The sequence below is a fragment of the Pelodiscus sinensis genome, chromosome 2 (genome assembly GCF_049634645.1).
Source record: "Pelodiscus sinensis isolate JC-2024 chromosome 2, ASM4963464v1, whole genome shotgun sequence".
Taxonomy (NCBI): domain Eukaryota; kingdom Metazoa; phylum Chordata; order Testudines; family Trionychidae; genus Pelodiscus; species Pelodiscus sinensis.
Window position 1 is genome coordinate 37,995,336 of NC_134712.1, and position 21,106 is coordinate 38,016,441.

Below are 21,106 nucleotides of genomic sequence, written 5' to 3' on the forward strand. Positions count from 1 at the left end.
CAATTTAAGGCACCCAGGGTTACAGGATAAGTAGTGAAACAACCCATCACTGATCTGGACTGCACCCAGAATATGACAACAATGATACTTTCACATTGACAGATCAGTACTAAATGAAATAATTAAAAATATTAACATAGATCAAATTACTTATCTGACATGTAAGTAACAAAGGATGGTAAATTCAGCTAAAATAATTAATGAATAATAACAATAATAAATGGTAAAGGAATTGTATTGGTATTTCACCCATTTCATATTTTCACTGAGAATTAAATCACACTGTAATGGGTTCAACTGCAGAATTGATTCTCTCCACTACAGATGTTTGCTAATCTGAATGTCTTTGGGATAAATCACTTTTATTAGTGTATACATTTTATATAAATTAGTCTCCATTTTTTTCTGGTTTAGTTAGCTTTCTGCTTAGTTTTTATATTGCACTATAAAACAACAAATAGTCTAGTAGCACTTTAAAGACTAACAAAACATGTAGATGGTATCATGGGCTTTCGTGGGCAAAACCCACTTCTTCAGATGACTGGAGTATTCTTTATATTTTATATATTTTGCCCATGTAAGCTCATGATACCATCTACATGTTTTGTTAAAGTGCTACTAGACTATTTGTTGTTTTTTAAGATTTTCCTGTAACAGACTAACTCAGCTACCCCTCTGAAGCTATAAAACCTAAATAACTTTTCTTTGATGTTTTTACATGTTTGCTTTTTGCCCTGAATATTTTCACCCAGGCTTTCAAATCCACAAATATCTGTCTTACCGCAAAGTTTAGTCTGGAATGCAGAGGTTAGTGTTTCAATCTGACTGAAATTAGCCACCAAAAAGACATGCTCTTCATGAGGTTCACTTCCAATGGACTTCAAAGTGTTCATATCCACTCTTCCCACACCGATGGCAAAAATCAGGATGCCTGAGTTCCGGGCTTTAGCTGCAACCTCTGCCACAGGATCCTGTGGTCGCCCATCTGTCACTATCATGATAATTCTGGGCACATTCTGGCTCAGTGGCCGCGCTCCTTCTGATTCCGAAAATGCAATGGTCATTGCATACTGAATAGCCAGCCCAGTCATGGTCCCAGTGGCCAAGTGCATCATTCTTTTCACTGCTCGTTCCATATCATGCTTCCTCCTGAATGTCTTCAAGGAAAACTCATGTTTGACTGTGCTGCCATACTGAATGAGGCCTACTCTGGTGACATCAGGACCGATGTCTAGGAACTGCAAGATGGTTAAAATGAATTCCTTCACTTTTTCAAAGTCATACGGGCGTACGCTGCGAGAGCTGTCGATGATGAAGACGAGATCAAGACGTTTGCTATTGCAAGCATTCTCTGGAAGGGGGAAAAAAAAACAAAGATTAATCAACTACAATTCTAAAATATACAGCAAATCAAGCTAGCCCAAAGATTCAAGTGTGCTGGCAAAATGAGCTACAGGTTAAGCCTCTAAAATCCAGTATCCTCTGGTCTGGCAACAATTTTGCTGGATCAGAGAGTCTCAGCTGGCCAGGTTCAGGAGCTGGTTGTACACTTGGCAGTATGGAGCGCAGCCCTGGTGGCAGTCAGCCAGCATAGTGGACAGTACAGACCCGACTAGGCTGCAGGGCCAGTGCCTGGGAACACAGACCCAGTCAAGCCAGCAAATCAGGGAGCACAGCCCTGCCAGGGCTGGAAGCAATGGGACTTGTGCGGGAATCAGGACTGGCAGCCAGGAGGGGAGCCTTGACCTCCCCTGGTCTGGAAAACACTGTGGTTCGGGACCGCTCAGTTCCTGAGGGTGCTGGACCAGAAAGGATCACCCTGTACTATGTATGGACCAAATGCTACTTTTCTATAGTCCAACTACTCTTCAGTGCATGGGGGAGGAGGGAGGGGAAATTAGTGACAGTAGTTTCCATGGCTTGTGTGCCCTTGCATACTTTCATGCACACACTTTCACATTACATTCTGGTCATTTCCGTTCCTCGCTGCTCTTTCCTTTCTTTTTCTTTCCCTCATTTTCTCTCTCCCACCCATCATCTTCAATACTTTTTCATTATCTCTCTTGTCGCAACATTCCATAATCCCAATTTCTCAGTCTTTTAGGTTCCTCACTAATGTTTTAATCTGTCTCCGTTCCCATTACCTCTCAGCGCTGTAAGGCGAGAAAGAGGAGAAAGAGGGAGCTGTCATAGGTATTTATCAGATAGCCTTTAATTACATGGTTACATATTAATTTTTCTACTGCATCCCTGCTTCATTCCATGCACAGGATGGGTAATGCTCACTGAATGAGCAGCTATTCAATATTTTGCTTTGCTCTGACTGTGTCCCTATGATTTATGTACTGCACACTATTCAAACTCTGCCATGAAGAGAGAATTGTTATTTTCCTCAGGGGCTTTTCTATGTAACTCATCACTAAAGTATCTGAATACTTCACATACATTAATTAATTTATTTTCATCGGTGATGAATGGAGGTATTATTATCCCTATTTACAGAGGAGGAACTGACACACAGAGCATTTAAAGGTTAAAACTGCTTGTTTTGTGTGTTGTATTTGAGATGGAATGAGCCTGATTTTCAGAGAATTTGGCATTACATAGTGCTGTCCACATTCAAAGCACAGCTCTCAGTGATTTCAACCACAGCTGGAAATACTCAGCCTTTCTGCCAAGTTGGGCATGCAGAAAATAAGGAATACGTAATCTGTAACCAATTGTGTACAATTATGCAACTAGCCTACCATCAGAGAGGAAATTGGAATCCAGTTTTTCATGGTGGAATTGACCTGGGGACCATCTTTTGCTGTTCTTATAATCCCCTGTCTCATTCACTACACACCGTTCACTCCATCAACAAATGGGGAAGGATTGTGTAGACAATAGCCTTCTCTGATGTCCAAAGCATCATCTCTTTTGGGCTCTAAATGAGGCACGAGTCCTATGAAAAATATTGTATGTAATTGGGTCAATCAAGATTGTACAATACGTATGCACAAGCAGGGTAGCCACTTGCATGCCCTGGAATACTGGAGGTTTTGGTACTTCTAAGAATGGCATGACCTGACCCCCCCCCCCCCCCCAATGGTGTTATCTTGCATGCAGAGTGCATGTGAGATTATGCTGCATGAAAAGTGCCTCCCATTGGTATGACCTTGCATATGGGAACATGCCACATGGAGGGTGCCATCTTTAAGCACATGCTGCTCTGGTATGACCTCAGGCACCTGGTGCATGAAGTTGCACTGGATGATATGGGCACCATGTTTAAGTGTGTGTCCCCCCCACCAGTATAACCTTGCACACATGGTTCATTCAAGGTCATGCCAGAAGGGGTGGAGCAGCACACTCTTAAAAATGGCAACCCCCATACAATGCCAGACAAAACCACATTCCATTTTGTCCCAGTGCTGGGTGCAAGACAAACCACCCCAAAAGAGGACACTCTGGCTCAAAGCTAGGCAAGTGGTCTGCCTACGTACAGGGAAGCTGATTTAAAGTTAACCTAGACAGCCTCCTGTGTGTAGATGAGCCCTTGTTTAAGTTCTCTTGTGAGCAGCTGAAAAATATTAACTACACGTTTCTGCCAATGGGAAGGAAAGGAAAGGAAAGGATCAGATCCTGTTTTTATTCACCAAATCAGAGGTCTTTTCACAGGCAGCCAAGAACATCTGTAGGCACAGAATAGAAATGCTATTTGCTATCCATAAAATAACTGAATGGATTTATTCCTGTGGAATACACAGTACAGCTTTACTCATAAGCAGACGAATAAGCAAGAGCCACATAATCTTGCAAAATCAGAGGATGTTGAACATAAGCCAAAATGAGCAGAAATGGAATTCCAGTTCGAATAGATACAGCCTTGCTGGTATATTAACCAATGTTCCAGCTCATTATCTTACTGCTCTATATAATTACTACTTGCTTTAGCTAAGCAAAATAAAAAACTATCATGAAACTCCACACTGGCATGATATGAGGTAATTTACAGGAGTGGGGACAAAAGAGAAGAAAGCCAGACACTGAAAAAGTACTAAAGCTGTTTCTCTAGAAAGCTGGCATCAAAACTAGCTTGTCACCGGTAAGGACAGGTCAAAAGTGCAACCTCACATCTGAATCCCTTTGTGCTTCAGAGGAGATTTTCAATTTCAATCGAAGGATTTGGACTCATCTCAATGACTCTGGTTCCTGTTGGAGCCCTAATTTCCCACTGGGGGGAGGAGGGAAGTCAAATGCAGATTAAGCTCTGATTGATTGCTCCTCTCCTGGAGGAGGTAGGGCTGTGGAGCAGATAGCCAATCAGAAGGCATAAGAACAGTCACACCAAAAGTCCATCTAGCCCAGTATCCTGTCCACGGACAGTGGCCAATATCAGATGCCACAGAGGGAGGGATCACAACAGGTAATCCTCACATGATCCCTCCCGTCTCCCACTTCCAGAGAAACAGAGGTTAGGGACACCTTTCCTACCCATCCTGGCTAATAGCCATTGATGGACCTAACCTCCATGAATCTATCTAGCTCTTTTTTGAACCCTTTTAAAGTTCTAGCCTTCACCGCATTCTCTGGCAAGGAGTTCCACAGGTTGACTGTGTGCTGAGTGAAGAAAAACTTCCTTTTGTTTGTTTTAAACCTGCTGCCTATTAATTTCATTTGTGACCCCTAGTTCTTATATTGTGGGAATAAGTAAATCACTTTTCCTTATTCACTCTTCCCACACCAGTCATGATTTTATAGACCTATCATATCCCCCCTTAGTCTCCACTTTTCTAAGCTGAAAAGTCCCAAATCTTTTTATTCTATCTTCAGATGGGACCCATTCCAAAACCCCAAATCATTTTTGTTGTCCTTTTCTGAACCTTCCCTAGTTTTCACATGTACTTTTAAAAAAATCCACAGCACACCTGTTTGAGCATGACAGCTCATCAGTGTGCTAGTGAGGAAACAATCTAATCTATTCCCCATGCTGGGGCAAGATAAAATTTATTTTTGTTTCTTCTCTCTCTCAATCTTTTCCTCTTCCCCTCTTGTTCTTACCATATCCCTTGCGGAACAATGGAAATCTTACCCAGCTTGTCTCAAGACGGGTTCATTAATTCACTGTGAGCCAAAAATAGTTCTTAGGCCCTGACATTTCCAAAGATTTGAGGTCTGGTTTTCTTCTGCTACTATGAAAACAGACAAAAATTGGGTTTGACAGGCTTTCACATATTCATGTATATTTGCATAAAATTTCTTAGTCTGTCAGTAGGAGATCTGGCCTTAATAAAAATACTCAAACTTGAAGTTCACTGGCAAGCACAACCTCACTTTATTCACAGGCAAAAAAATAAGATAAGAATGCTTACAAAAAGCTTAGCTAGGAAGGGGATACAAATAAAAAGGGCCTCTGATGGGAGAAGGTATTGGGCAGTTGCCCCTGGATCCAGTGATTTAAAAGGGATCAGGGCCAGAGTTCCCCCTCTAAGGTGCATGAAAAATGTTAGTCCCACCCACTTCCTCTGCAGAGCAGCACAGCCATGGTCCCAGGGGGCGGAGCCATGTAGCAGGTGGCTGCCCTGCCCCAGGTCAGCTGGGCAGCCACCACACAGCAGCCAGGAGTTGGAGTCTAAAAGTAGCACCATGACCCCAGCAGCTACCGTGCAGCCCCAGTCCCAGCTGCTCCCATGGGCAGGGCCGTATGGTGGGTGGCTGCCCCATGTTCCGGGACTTCTGCTGGGGCCACGGTGCAGCTGCTCCTAGGCCAGGATGGTGGTGCTAAAAATAGCACCATGGTCCTGCCCAGGTGCAGCCATCACATGGCCTAGGTGAGCATGGGGGTTGCCGCGGGTCTGCTGGGGAGAGTCCCTGGTGGCAGTGGGGTCAGTGTGGCAGGGGTGATGCTCTGGTGGCTGGGGAGCTGCTTCGGCGGCCCAGGCCACGTGGCGGGGGAGAGAGGGCTGCCCCATGTGCAACAGCTGGAACCAGGCTGTGGAGAGACTGTGCACCCTGTGCACATGATGTCAATATTGGTGCACAAGAAAAAACTCACTCCACTCACGGATGGAAAATCTTAGAGGGAACGCTGATTAGGGCTCTAGGCTGCTACTACCACAACAGCAGCAGCAGCAGCAGCAGCAGCAGCAGCAGCAGCAGCAGCAGCAGCAGCAGCCACCAGTTCTTTAAATCACTACGGGAGTCCCACGCAGCACGGTGTGGGCAGCATTGAGAACTGGCTTGGGGAAGCTAGTTCCTAACCCCACCTTTTCTGCCCCAGGGTCTGCTCTTTCCTGGGGCCCACAGCCCAGGCCCCCGTCACCCAGGACCCAGCAATGTCTGTCACCAGCCCTGCAAATAAATAATTCTAGGGAACTGCAGAAGCTTTGCAAAGGCACATCAAACTTGAACCTACACTGCAAGCTTTTCAAGGCAATTAGTCCCCCCTCTTTTCTGTGTATGAATAATGTTGACTGCTCCTCAGTTCCAACTAAATATTTTGCAGTTTTTCTCTGTCCTTCATTTTCTTTTCTCTCCTTCTTCCCTTCTCATTCTCCTCCTGCATTCCTTATTGTAAAGTCCTTTAGCAAGGTGACTTGGAAAAAAGCTTTCTCTAATATTTTACAGCCTCCAGATACATCTTCATTCCCTCCATGCCAAAACCTTCCATTATGCTCCAACCAGCAGGGATACCGCCTACAGACTTCCATTTCCTTCCACACACAAATTCTCCATTACCAATTACTGTGGGAAATGATTACACTGGTCCCTTCTTTTTCTTCCATCCTGCTTTTTCCCAGTCACCTGTACCAAAGCACCATGGTAATGATGAATGCCATTAGTTAGCACCTCTCCTCCCAGAGCACCAAGAAACAAATGAGTTCAAATAGTTCTTAATCCCCAACTCAGTAGTGCAGCTGAGTTTGGTATGAAGCACACCTCTTGCCATCTACGTGGAACTCAGGGACAAAGATTCCGATAACCTAGAGTTCCTTAATTGGTTCAGCTGTTCTCAGCAAGGTATGAATGTCACTTGTGCTCCCAACTGAGAACAGATTATATAGGTCAGGGACTAAGAATTAGTGTCCTGAGCAACCACAGAGAGGTGCTAGTGTGCAGGAGCACAACTAGTGCCACTTGAAATTCTGTTTTTATACAGTTTAGGGGTATTTTCCTCTCTTTGCTTCCTCCTCCCCTGCCCATGTAACAAACAGAGATGTAAAAGGTTAAATGGTAAGTGTTAGGGTTACCAGAATGCTTGCCCCAACCCCAGCAGCCATCTAGCCGTGCCAGGCTGGAGCAGCCCCCTCCACACTGGGTCGGCCAACCAGAGGGACCCCAGCCCAGCTCCATCAAGCCAGCAAGTGGGTGAGATGCTGGCCACGGTGGACTGGCCAGCAGGCAGAGCCCTGACTGTAGCAGACAGACCATGGCCATGCCAGAGCAGCTCCAGCCCCAACTCCATCCATGGCGAGCAGGTCGGCCTGGAGCAGCCCCCATGTGCCTGGTGGGGAGCCAGCCCCAAAGCCCAAGCCCCAACTGCCCTGTGCCAGACTGCTTGAGTGACATTGGTTAAAATATTTTTTAATTGTTTAACTTGTTAACTGTTTTAACCAATATTTACTACTAACTGATATTTACTCTCCTAGTGACAAACCATAACGAAAACATAAGCATCAAATAGTGTGAGCACAAGTGTGTATAGGAGGATTCTTAACTTCTTTCTTCTCACAAGCCTGAAACTTCTTTGTGGCCTACTTCTCAGCCTGCCTATGGCTGAGGGACATGGAAATAATTATGGCTGAGAAGGGCCAGGTTTAAAACGCAAATAGCTTTTGGAGGACTTGTGTGGAAAATTCAACATAAAACAATATAATTTTAATGAGTTTGTACTGTTCTTTCAGGATATCATATTAAAATATTTTAAAAGGTATATAACAATCTTCTTTTAAAATGTGAATTTATGACTGTATGCCAATGGAAGTTTTCTACACATTGTAAGTTATCAGTCATCTCAACTTTAATTATTAAAGGCATGATTTGCAACAAGTTACTTTTATCCAGAGGGAACATATTCTCACATTTCAGGAGTTGTCTTTTCTGGTTGCCATAAATTCCCTTGGAAACAATACTCTATCCATGCTCTAATTAGTGCCAGTGCCTCATAGCTTGCAAGCAAATAAAGTACATGTTAGATCACAAGAGCTGAGCCAATACATTTGTACCAGTACTTTACCAATAGCTAAATAAATATTCAGAGCCCCAGAGATTTCAAATCAATTTTTCCACTCTTTGCCCATAAGACCCCTTTCTGCTTAGCCACCTTTCCTTGTAAAGTGAAGCCGTTTCTCAGAGTCCCTTGAAAAATGTTACTCGCAGTATGATTTTGTACATCTGTAATTTCTTTAAATTGGTAAACTGAAGTGCTGACACTGGATGTTTCATGTTCTTTTTTGGCCTGACCTTCCCCTCAAGGGAAAATATGCATATGAACAAACACTCTCTCTTACTCCCCCCACTTTTTAATTTAAGAGTGTGACTCGTTTTCAAAGTAAACTGTGTTCCACATAGATCTGGCTCACTACAGTAGTTTGGTGGTTGTGTTTTTTAAACAAGCAGTTTCAAATAGAGAATGCACAATTTTATAAGAATAAAACATTTTTACAGTTTGGTGCATAATTTACAGAATTGTTTCTAGAACTAAGTTCTTTTAGAGAATTATAACCCCTATTTAAATAAAGATAGCTAGAGAAATACCAGTATATCAGAGAAACATGATGGACAGAATTAGAACAGCCTTAAGAAAAAAAGGGATAAGAACATAATTTTTCTTGTACCACTAACAGAATATTGTCCTCTCAGGCTATATCTACACGGCAATGCTATTTCGGGATACCAGATTATCCTGAAGTAGCTATCCTGCATCTTAACAGCAAGCCCGTTATTCTGGTCTCGTTATTCCGACATCCCTGTAAACCTAATTCCACAAGGAATAAGGGATGTTTCAGAATAGTGAGTCATTTCAAAATTACTTATGAAATAAGCTATTTCGAAATAAGATATGCAATTTGTGTAGTTCAAATTGTGTATCTTACAGGCAGTCCCCGGGTTACCTGGATCCGACTTACATCGGATCCCTACTTACAAATGGGGTGAGGCAACCCTGCAGTAGCTGCTTCCCCCCAGCAGACCAGGGAGACGCGAAGCTAGCGCCCCCCCCCCCCCCCCCCCCAGCAGACCAGTGAGACACAGAGCGGCTTTTCTCAGCAGATACCTCAGTTTGAGAATAAAGGACTGAGGGAAGTGAGGTGTGGGAGAATAAAACTGAGCTCTGGAGAAATGTTTGGCTAGAGTTTCCCCTGCAATATGTACCAGTTCCGACTTACATACAAATTCAACTTAAGAACAAACCTACAGTCCCTATCTTGTACGTAACCTGGGGACTGCCTGTATTTTGAACTAGACGTAGCCTCAATGTCACAGTGGTTACTGTATTGGTCACTGCTGGAAAGAGGATAGTGCTGTTTGATGCAGGACTTAAAAATAAGCAGTAAAATCTAAACACAACAGTTTGTAAACTATGTCAATGTTAAAAATGTGACTAGAAGCAGACCAAAATCCCAGATTCAAATACACTTGATCTTTGGGGGATTCAGATTAGAGCTTTGAAATGTCGGCCCATGGAAAACAAACCCTCATAGGCTAACAAAAGCTGATAGTCAATGAAAACAGAACTTGTTAATTTGAAGTGACAGTTTGGGTAAAGCAGAGCACTTCATTATCACTGTTTCAAATCCAGCCTAGGCAGATAGCGATCAAAAGCTATTACGACCTTTTACACAGTCCACTTTTACACAGTTTGGTGGTCTCAGTCCCGCTCCAAGTGGACGAGTGGACATAAGATCACCCCTATAACTGGTACTAACTGGAAACCTTGTTGACAGGTCAGCAGAAACATCAAAGATTGAATGGGAATGAAGAATAAGCTGCCCTCTCACTCCCAAGTGCTGGTGCCTCTATGTCAGTTCGGTTTCACAATGATAAGGCATGTGCAAAGCCTCCTTGTCACTGTCTTTTTTGTCCTATCTGCAGATGGACTAATTTAATCTAGCCGGGTTAACCTGACATCTTTTGTGAGCAAAAAATACACACAAGACACACACAAGTGTAACCCCCAAGGAGATTACTTAGATTCCCAGGGCCTTGTCTGCTGGCAGCTCAGGGAGAGGTACTCTGAGTTTGCCTTGGCTCCCCCTCCCTACCAGGGCCAGAGTCTGCCCGGCAACCCATAGGGAGTGAGATGCCCTTCCCAGGGGGAAGGAGAGACCATGGGGAGTCTGGAGCCAGCCAGGGCAAGGGGAGGACTGGCTGTGTGGGAGCTAGTAAGCCCCAGGCCTGCATGCAGGGTTCTCCCTGAGAACTAGCCTCTAGGGACCTGAAGGCAGGATCCCTCAGCTGGGTTTTATGTCTCCACTGTTGATTCCCAGTTGTGGAGTTTGCTGGGAGGCTTCCCCAGCCAGGCTGAGTCGGCTTTCCAGCTCCCTGAGTGAGAGAGTCACCGCATGGTCAGCTCTGCTCTAGCAGCGAGTTCAGGGCTGCTGCCTGCTGTGTGGGTCTGAATGCTGGGCTAGGAGGTTATAGTTTGAATTTTGGTGCAGTTGTGTGGCCTGCACCTTGAGCCCTGTATCCCTTCACGGTGAAGGAAAATTCTGGGACTGAAGCAGCCTGGTTCCTGCCTGAAGAGGATCCATGCGAGAAGAGAGCAGCCCTTTGCAGTGACTGAGTCATCTCTCAACCTGAGGCTCATGCATGGAATGTGTGAGTGCACCAATTTTTAGTTAGTCAGGGAATTTGTTTGGGGTTTTTATTACCTGCTGCATATTAAAACTGTGGAGGGATTTACTGCCTTTTCCCATTTGTGAGTCCTTTGGGCTGTACTGGACATAGTCAGCCCCACTGCTAAACCACTGCAGAGAAGTATTTTGTGGTCAACAGTCATCAAGGGCCCCAACAAAGTCCGCGTACCAACGGGACAGTGATCTTACAGTTGCTGGGCACCGGTGACTCTAAAAATAGTGTTTTACCCTGTTCTGTTATATTTGTCTCCTGTTTAATATAATTGTGTTTATTATAGTGTATGTGTTTGTGCTATTTTCTGGGAGTCTCCAACTATCTGGCAAATATGTGGGGATTACCCTGGGCTAGAATTTTCCTCCCAAGTTGCCCTGGTGACTCTGCCAGGACGGAGTGAGGCGGGTGGAGGCACCGCCAAATAAATCCATCAGAAAAAATAAAGTTGAGTGGGTGGCTGGATCCAGAAGAACCCAGACCTATCCATCAAAACCTGTAAGGAGACTGGCTTTAAAGAAGGTAACCAGGTGGAGAGGGGGCGCTACACAAGTGTAAAAACTAGATTGGATAGAATGTATTTCTGAATAAACCTATGTTGCTTGACCGTCTAGAGTGAATGAATCACAAATGCAGTCGTCATTCTCACGCATCGTATTACATCCATTCATGTTATTAAGGAACCATGCGTATAACCAAGGGATAAATCATTATGTCTTTAGTTTCAAAATATAATTCAACACAGACATTCAAATTTGACTAACAGCCGTTTTTACTGGACAGAATCCAATTGCATATTTTTAGGCCCTCTCTCTCTCTTTTTCAGTACCGTTCAGTTTCAGGAAACTTCTAGCAGTTTAAGTTCCAGTGTTACCTATATATACCCTTGGAAGAAATGTTCACTAAATGAATATTTCCCTCATTTATCATCTTAACCTCATAAATGGGTAGACAAATAATTTATATTTCTAAGAATTCAAATTACCTGACATGCAACCATTGTAATTACCTGACATGCAATTGCAAAACTCATTCAATTACCCAACTGCATTCAGACAATAACTCCCAGAAACTGATATGATCACATCATATGAAATACATATAGCCTTTACCAAGCAGATGTCTAGCTAGAAAAACTGCTTTCTCTGAAAAAATATTGATTTGTTGTTTTGTAGAATAAAAGATAGAAACATGGGAGTATTTCTATAGTTGTTAGCTAGTCCTCTCAATCTGATCACAGAGATTCAATTTTGTATTTTGGTTACAACATCCTTTATCTTTGCCATATGTGAAATTAACTCACATTTTCTGGAACAGGACCTTCTTTGATAGCTTCAGCCGTCTCCACCAGGGTTCACAGTCCTTTCCCCAAAATACCATTTTTTAAATAAACCACCACCTTGGCCACAAAAACATGCTTTGAGCACTTGAGTTGCAACCCAGCTTCTTCTAACCTTTGTAGGGCTTCGTTTAGGCTCCACAGATACTCCACTTCTCTCTCTCCTGTCATGAGAGCATCGTTTAGGTATACCAGGACATGGTGCAATCCAGCAAGTAATCCTTCCGTCACATGTTGGAAGAGAGCACAAATATAGGAAACCCCAAACACTAAGCAGGTATAGCCACAGAATCCTTTATGTGTATTGATAGTGGCTACATTCTGAGAGCCTTCATGCAGGACTATTGTCAAGTATGCAACATAACTAGCTTAGTAAGGTTCTTCTATGCGTCGAAAGGGTACTGCTCCAAGCAGGTAACCTGGTTTGCAGTTTGTTTGTTTGTAGCATAACTGTATGAACCATCAGCTTGTAATACTGGCACTTCCAGAACAGTGCATTCAGAGAATTTCACTACATGGATAATCCCTGCAGTCTCTAAACATCAAGTTCCTCTTCTACCCTGGCGTGTAGCTCATAAGGAAGATGGTGGACCTGGCAAAACTGTGGACATTCAGTAGGATCTACAAGTAGTCTCAACCCAAGATTCTGGAGTTCTCTCATTTCCTCTCAAAATACTTGCCCAAGTTTTTCCAACAGGTCATTCATTGATCCTGCACTCATGTCATACAAAAGGTCCCAGGAACTCGTTCCAGCCAACCTGCAAGGCAGAGAGTCAGTTCCAACCAAAAAGACTTGACCCTGACAAAGCCATGACAAAGAGAGGGAGATGAGCTCTCTGGGAGCTTGACCTCACTTCTATTTCCATTCTCCCAAGTTTAGGAATTTTCCTCACATTGAAGGACTTGCGTAGAGCTCAGGTAAGGGACAAGGCTAGGGAATGCATCAGCAATAACTTTGCAGGTCTTTTGCCTCAACTGTGTGATCACTATGCCTTTGTCAAGCTCCAGTTTCATGTTTTGTCCAGTCAACTGTAGCTTGGCTCTGACTGATTTCTTATAAAAATCTGACTGATGCAAGAAAGCAGACACCTTATCTCTTCTTCCCATTCAGGTCCCCGAATGGGGGCATTTTATTTCCCCTCTTTTCCCAGGTATCTCTGCACGCCCTTTCTTTAGTTCTGCAGCACCTAGCCAAATGTCTTCTCTTTTACAATAATAGTACTCTGAATCTTTATGCCTATACTCAGTGTGAGAATGATCCCCTCCATTGGTGGCACTCTATAGTCCTGCTAGCATTAGTGGCCTGGAGGCTGGCCTTTCCTGCTGTGGCCTGACCATCACTTTCCTATCTCCCACCTGTCAGGGATTTGAGAAAGTTCCTGGGTGCCTCTAGCAGCCATTTCCAATGCCGCAGCGATATCCAGGGCCTTTTGGAGTGTTAAGAGTGGGCTCTACCAGAATCCTTAACTGCACAGTTTCACTATTGAGGTCACAAACAATGTTGTCACTCAACATTGTATCCTCCACACCATTTCCAAATTCCCATTGGGCTACCAGTTAGCACAGATTTGCCACAAACTGTGAGACAGGTTCATTAGGAGCCCTGAAGCAGGAGTAAAATTTAAATCACAGGACACTAACAGATTGTTTTAGTTCATAATGATCTGTTACTGCTTTAACTACAGCATCAGATGTCACTGTTTTGGGAGTTCTTGGTTCCAGAAGATCACATCAATCCACAAGTCTCACAATCCTCAAGATGAGGATAAACTTCCATTTTGTCAATAGCCAATAGGCCACAGGGGATGCACTCTGCATAGCATGTTCATGTATCCTTCTGAGGCTCAAATTCATTCACCCTGCCATAGTGTGTCAGTGACGGGAGTGGCTAAAGATCCCACAGTCTGCACTTGCCTTGATACTCACTCTGGCTTCTCATGGTGGCTTGGCCACTTCTGCCCTCTCAGGAAAAGAGCCTCTTCCAGGAAGCAGCTCCTCAGGATCATCACAGTCACTGACAGCACTGCTCCCACGTAGTGTTTTATACATGTCAGCAAATGTACCACACTGCCAGTATGTTGCAGACACATACACCTGGTCTGGTCTTGACATCTGCTTCTTTATTCACTTACAAAATGCCTCCCAAAGACTAGGCAAATACATGTTTAGGGACTATTACAATCAATATCCTAAACCACCAGGATACAACAGTGCCAAGAAGGTAAAACTCTTGTGAGCTGGAAACAGATGTTTTCAAGTGATTCCCCTAAAACTGAGGAAAACCTTAGTACAAGAGATCACAGGCAAGATGATGAATATTTTATGCTTCATTTTGCCTGGATTTTCTGCCATATAAGATCTTACTCTGACATAGGGTAAATAATTTCCAGCTTTATTGTGGCTGCTTACAACATGACTTCTTCAACCTCATGGGTTTTCAGTTCCCCAGGAAGAGTTGCTTGCAAGCAATTCCCTGCAGGAAGCAGTATGCTGCTTGCAAGTGTCTGCTAGCACTTTCATATCTTTATTGTTCTGTTGCACTTGATATGATGTCGTTTCCTAGTTGTACCACTGCAGCTTTGTGCCAGAATTTATCCTGTTTTGTTAATAGGTGTATTTGCACTTTGTCATCTGGCTCCAGATCTGGCATATCTCTGGCACATCTGTTGTAATAAAACACTTGTCTTTTTTGTTGGTTTCTCTGTAGTTCACCACATGAAGCACCTGGATACCCAGGATCAAACAACCTTCAGATTGTCAACAAGATCAGCTTCATTCTCTGGCTCATCAGTCTTTGGGCTGGATTAGAATTTAGCTCTGGAGATGGAGTATTCCTATAACTGGGTAGTGCTAAATATGGTTGAGCCTCTGCATTCTTCACTTTTTTCAAGTTTTCTTAGCAATTTTTCCTGCTGATTTCAGTTTTCCATTGCTTTGACCATACCCCAGTGAAGATGTGTGATCGAAATCTCAGTCCTTATTGAAATTCTGGAACTCTCCTGAAACAAACTGTAATCCACTATCAGAACACACAAAATCAATATCCCAGGGCCCCGAGCTGGGATTTAGCGGAGCAGGGAGGGCCTGGGTCCCCTTTCCCTGGCAACCCCCTTTGACAAGCAACCCATTAAGCCACTTCCTCCTGACTCTGGCCATTGGGCTATGCTTCTTTGCAGCTCAGCGGAGCTCTCTTTACTCTGGCCGTTGGGCCACACAGCTCTGAAACAGAGGGCAGCCATATTGACTTTATCCGTGAGGCTACCATGCTCTTTCCCCACCCTCAGAGTGACGAGTGCACTTTCCCCATGCTATTTCTCCTCAGAAAAAAAGAAAGCCAAGCTAAGCAGTTTTCCGGACTAAATGCAAGAAGAGAGAGAATAGGAACCATGTTTTCCTGCATCCCTCTTCCTTAGAATCCTATGAAATTCTTTTTAGTTTTGCATAATTGCTCATTTTATTTTGAGGATTTTTTGTTATTTAAAATGTTTTATTTCTTTTTATTACATTTGCATTGATAAATATCTCAAATGAATATATGTAAATACAAACAGTACACAAAACCCATTTTTACGTACTGCATCATTCTATTGAGCATTATCCCATCCCTTGAGAAACTCATCAACCCCATTACACTTACCCACCCTACAATTACACAGACGTCTCCTTGAAATTTACCCAGCATGGCAGCCCTCAACCCCCACTTCTCCATTTCACTCCCACAAATCTTCCCAACCCTTGCAGCCATCTCAGTCCCCACCTCTATATTCCCAGGTGCCTCATGCCCCTTTATATATTCCTGCTTTCCCATTGAACCTCGCTCCCCTTCCCCCACAAATACTCCATCAGTCCCAGGGACTCTTCCCCTATCTTCTTTATGTATTCTCCCTCCTCACTGAACCACAACCCTCCACTAATCAAAGGTGTGAGACCCAGAAGGGAATTGGGTCATCTGAGGGAGTGAAAGGCCACAGCTGAGCAACACTGTAATCTTGTGTGCCAGGTTGCAATGCAGGAGTGGGACTTCAGGCGTTGCTCCGCAGGGAGCTGTTGCTGAGGATAAGCATTTCATTTGATCTTAATTAAAGGAATAAATCTGTTTAATTCTGAAGTATTTCAGAAGCGACCTATATCTACAATATTATCATGCCTGAGAGGGAGGGAATGGAAATGTGAAAATATAGTTAATGGAATTCAAAAGAAAACAAATGGGCAAAATATCAGAATAAACAGTTTAATTTTTTTTTTTTGCAAAAGGAAACACTGAAAAAAAATCACATGTCCTCTGCAGAATTATTGTACCAAATCTGGAGTTTAAATATATTAATGAAGTACAACATACAGGAATTTTAGTCCTATTTTAAGAGAATTATACAGTCAATTCCTGGGGCTCTGTAATATGACATATTTGTAATTCATCCACTCAGTTAAATTAAATTGTGAGTAGTGGATCATAACCCCGACCTAAACACTGTCTTATGAAATGGGATCCAAAATCAGTGAAAATATACTAGCCAGCTCTCTATATTCCAGACATAAGCTAAATATTAGTTTCTGTCCTCTATAGCTTCTCAGCACAGCAGGGGAAATCTCTACCCATTTGAAGAAAATCAACATGATGAAAATGAAGGGATTCATAGAATCAAAGGGCTGGAAGAGACCTCAGGAGTCATCAAGCCCAGCCCACTGCCCAAAGAAGGACCAATCCCAGCTAAATCATCCCAGGCAAGGCTTGTCAAGCCGAGACTTAAAAACCTCTAGGGATGGAGATTCAACCACCTCCCTAGGTAACCCATTCCAGTGCTACATCACCCTCCTAGTGAAATAGTTTTTCCTAATTTCCAACCTAGACCTCCCCCACTGTAACTTGAGATCGTTGCTCCTTGTTCTGCCATCCGTCACTACTGTGAACAGCCCATCCTCTCTGGAACCTCCCTTCAGGAAGTTGAAGGCTGCTATCAAATCCCCCCTCACTTTTCTCTACTGCAGACTAAAGAAACCCAAATCCCTCAGTCTCTCCTCATAGGTGACGTGCCCCAGCCCCCTAATCATTTTGGTCACCTTCCGCTGGATCCTTTCTATAGTGGGGGCCCCAGTACTGGACGCAATACTCCAGATGTGGCCTCACCAGAGACAAATAAAGGGGAATAATCACTTCTCTAGATCTTCTGGCAATGTTCCTCCTAATGCAACCTAATATGCCTTTAGCTTTCTTGGCTACAAGAGCACACTGTTTACTCATATCCAGATTCTCATTCCTTGTAATGCCCAGGTCCTTTTCTGCTGAACTGCTACTTAGCCAGTTGGTCCGCAGCCTGTACCAATGCTTGGGATTAGCCTTCTTGCTTACAAGGGCACACTGGTGCCTCTCATCCAACTTCTCATCCACTGTAATCCCCAGGTTCTTTTCTACAGAACTTTAGAGTGTGATAGGGCAGTTGCCTGGGGAGCACAGAGTAGTGGGTTCAAGTTCTGGCTGCCCTGGTAGAAACTGGACAGACTGATAGCAATCTCCTTCTACCAACAATAAAGTCAAAAATTTTCTTTCCCTTCTGCAGATGGCAGATTCCCTTTTACTATAATTATCTCAGCCAGCATCTGACCAATAAGCCATACATTTACAATTTTTGTTAGGAATGCTTATTACAACTCACCAAGTAAAATACCTTGTGGGTTAGCACCATTTTTTTGGCTTGAAAATACTGCTGGAAGATGTCTCTCCCTGGCAAAGGCGCTGAAAAGTAGAGTTTGTCCCAACAGCAGTAGGAAGCATGTAACCATTTTCTTCATTTTCGTGAAGAAAAGCAAGATGGGCAATCAGGAATGGAAAACTGTGGAAAAGAAAAGAAAAGAAAAGAAAAGAAAAGAACTCTGATTATCCAAACTATGCATACTTATACTATAGTAATGGGGGCCATCCTGTCCTCACTTCTGCCCTTCTACCACACAAACACCCCACCACCATGCCTTCTACTCAAGGTCCCGACTGTTCTGGGAGCACAGAGCCAGTGCTCCCATCTTGCGAACAAGTCTGGCAAGTCTATTAGCCCCTCTGCTCCAGTCATATGGTATTCTAGCTTGTATCCAGCAAACACATGATCCATCAAGCCATTTTATTCCATTATCTCCACCTGCCTTGATTACATCATCAGTTCTCTCTTTTTCATCAGTGGGTTCACTATTTTTTCATTATATTCAGTGCTTCTTTTATCTCCTCTACAGAAACCTTTTTGAGGTTTCTCTATAACTGTTGATGGTGCTTGCTCTCCTAACCTTCTCTTCTCATTTAATAGCTTCCATACCTCTGTTGGGTTAATCGCTACACAGTTCCCATCTTTCACACAAAGATTCTTCATATCTTGTGGCTCATGCTTTCTTCTTTTAGCCAACCTAAAAATCAATGTCTTGCTATTATCTTCCATCAACTTCCTGTATAATTCCTCTTCAGCCTCCATTCTTGCCTTAGCAACTGCTTTTTAACTTCTTTTTGCCAATATGTATGTATTTATATGGCCTCGTCACAACCTGCTTCCTAAAGCTATTGGGATAATTCTTGGCTGCACCTGTATGAACATAAAATCCATCTATAATGCTCAAGAAAAGGGAAGGTAGGCCTTGTAAGCTAAACTTGAGGCTATTCTATCCTTTCCTAAATGGTAAACAGGGGATTCAAATATCTAACCCAAAGGCTCTATCATGGTGTGACAGGCACTCCAAGGCTATGTCTAGACTACAGGGTTTTTTCAAAAAAAAGTGGCCTTTTTAAAAAAAAAAAAACTTCATCTGCATCTAGACTCTAGACTGCTGCCACATTCTTTCGAAATTAAATCGAAAGAACACAGCGTTTTTTTTTTGACAGCAGTAAACCTCATTTTACAAGGAAGAACGCCTTTTTTCAAAAGAGCTCTTTTGAAAAAAGGCATTCTTGAACACAAACAGGGCTTTTTCGAAACAGAGCATCCAGATTGCCTGGATGATCTTTCGAAAAAGTGGATTGCTTTTTTGAAAAAAGTTGTGGCTGTCTAGACGATCTCTTTCGAAAGAAGCGTATAGTCTAGACATACCCCAAAGGTTATCCAGATACATTTTTAATATCTACCAGTACAAAACAGCAAATTATTCTTGCTTAGATTGTACCACCATTGAGCCTTCATCAGTGCTGCCTTGCTACTTTTTTCCCCTAAAGGGGACTGCCTCCCAAATGCTAATGAGAAACTATTTACCTCTATTCCACCTATGATCCAAATTTCAACCTAATCATTTTGCAAGGACTACCTGACACAAGACACCACTATGCCCAGTCTTACTTGGCACTGAAAGGAGACCAGGGGAAACAGTCTGACTTCTGTAATCTGGCTTCTGGAAACTTCTGCCACTACTGCTCAGCCCAATCTTTGACTTTGATCAACACCATTTATTTCCTGATATTCCATATTGCCCACAAAAGAGATGATGTTTGGTCATCCACAGTACAGGCAGTCCCCGAGTTATGCAGATCCGACTTATGTCGGATCCGCAGTTACTAACAGGGATTTTCTCGCCCCGGAGGACTGGAGCGGCGGGATGCCTGGTCCCGCCGCCCGCCTCCTCCGGGGCGAGAAAAGCTGCTCCCCGTCTCCCTGGTCTGCTGGGGGAGCCAGCAGACCAGGGAGACGGGGAGCAAAGCGGCGGAGGACCCGGGGCCGGACCCGCGGCCGCTTCCAGCTGATCTGGAAGCGGCCGCGGGTCCGGCCCCGGGTCCTCCGCCGCTTTGCTCGGCGTCTCCCTGGTCTGCAGACAAGGGAAACGCCGAGCAAAGCCGCGGAGGACCCGGGCCGGACCATGGTGCTTCCAGCTGATCTGGAAGCGCCGCGGTCCGGCCCGGGTCCTCCGCCGCTTTGCTCCACGTCTCCCTGGTCTGCTGGGGGGGGGGGGGAACGCAGCTAGTGCCACCCCCCCCCAGCAGACCAGTGAGACGTGGAGCAAAGCCCGGGGCCTGTGGTAGAGCAGATGGGGCGCTGCCGGTTGGTCCCGCAGCACCGCTCCTTGGCGCTACTGGACCAACCCGGCAGCACCCCAGCTGCTCTGCCCCAGGAGTCCTGATTCAGCCGCTGCTGACTTGGGGACGCCTGGGGTTCTTAAGTTGAATCTGTATGTAAGTCAGAACTGGTGTCCAGATTCAGCCACTGTTGAAACTGATCAGTTTCAGCAGCGGCTGAATCTGGATGCCAGTTCCGACTTACATACAGATTCAACTTAAGAACAAACCTACAGTCCCTATCTTGTACGTAACCCGGGGACTGCCTGTACTCTTACATGACACTGATAAAGAGCCTAAGCTGATTCCAATGCATGCCCTCAGTGACATCGTAAGTGATTCAGACTGCATCCTACAGGTTGAACATCTCTAATCTGGCACTCCCTGGTCTGGCAACATCCATAGTCCAACATGATTTTAGTTAGCTGGATGTCCACTTATTATGGGAGTATACAAATGTCCTGCAATCCCATAAAGCTTGTTTATAGCTACCAGTCCTAGCTCTCAGTGTTCTGTTATTTATCTCTAATTTACCCCTAAATGTCTTCTAACATCCCAGTAAATGGTGCAAGTGTTGGTAATGCTGCTAGACAATATTGACTTTCTGTGCCGAACTAAAGACATTCAACCTGTATTTGAATTCTGGCCCTACCCCTTTTGGCCAACCACCTCCAAACCCAAAACATGATGATGTAGTCAATGGTTCTCATTATGGATTGAAAGTGTAACCATGTACACTGTTAACCAATGAGCCTGGGATCATCTGTTAACCTTCACGATCTACGTGCAGGTTCCTGGTATGCATGGGGAGACGGCTTAAAAGCAGGGCAGGAGGGAGGCAGGCAGGAGCTGATACATGTGGGAAGCTGGCTTAAAAGTCAGCTCCCTGTGCGCACTGGCTCCTGGGGAGCCACTGCTGGGAG

General features: G+C 44.1%; 1 protein-coding gene across 6 annotated transcripts in view; it reads right to left on the reverse strand.

The window, feature by feature from the left end:
- Window positions 1-21,106, reverse strand: part of MATN2 (matrilin 2) — a 108,311-nt gene that overhangs the window by 79,066 nt on the left and 8,139 nt on the right. For 4 of the 6 annotated variants that reach the window (XM_075920332.1, XM_075920328.1, XM_075920329.1 and 1 more), the window contains 2 exons: window positions 17,821-17,997; window positions 782-1,351 (listed from right to left, as the gene is read on the reverse strand). In XM_075920332.1, the coding sequence (XP_075776447.1) occupies window positions 782-1,351; window positions 17,821-17,956 (706 nt within the window). In that variant the 5' untranslated portion in view covers window positions 17,957-17,997. Of the gene's footprint in view, window positions 1-781; window positions 1,352-5,074; window positions 5,094-17,820; window positions 17,998-21,106 lie in introns of those variants that run through there. The other 2 variants (XM_075920331.1, XM_075920333.1) reach the window with 2 other exon arrangements.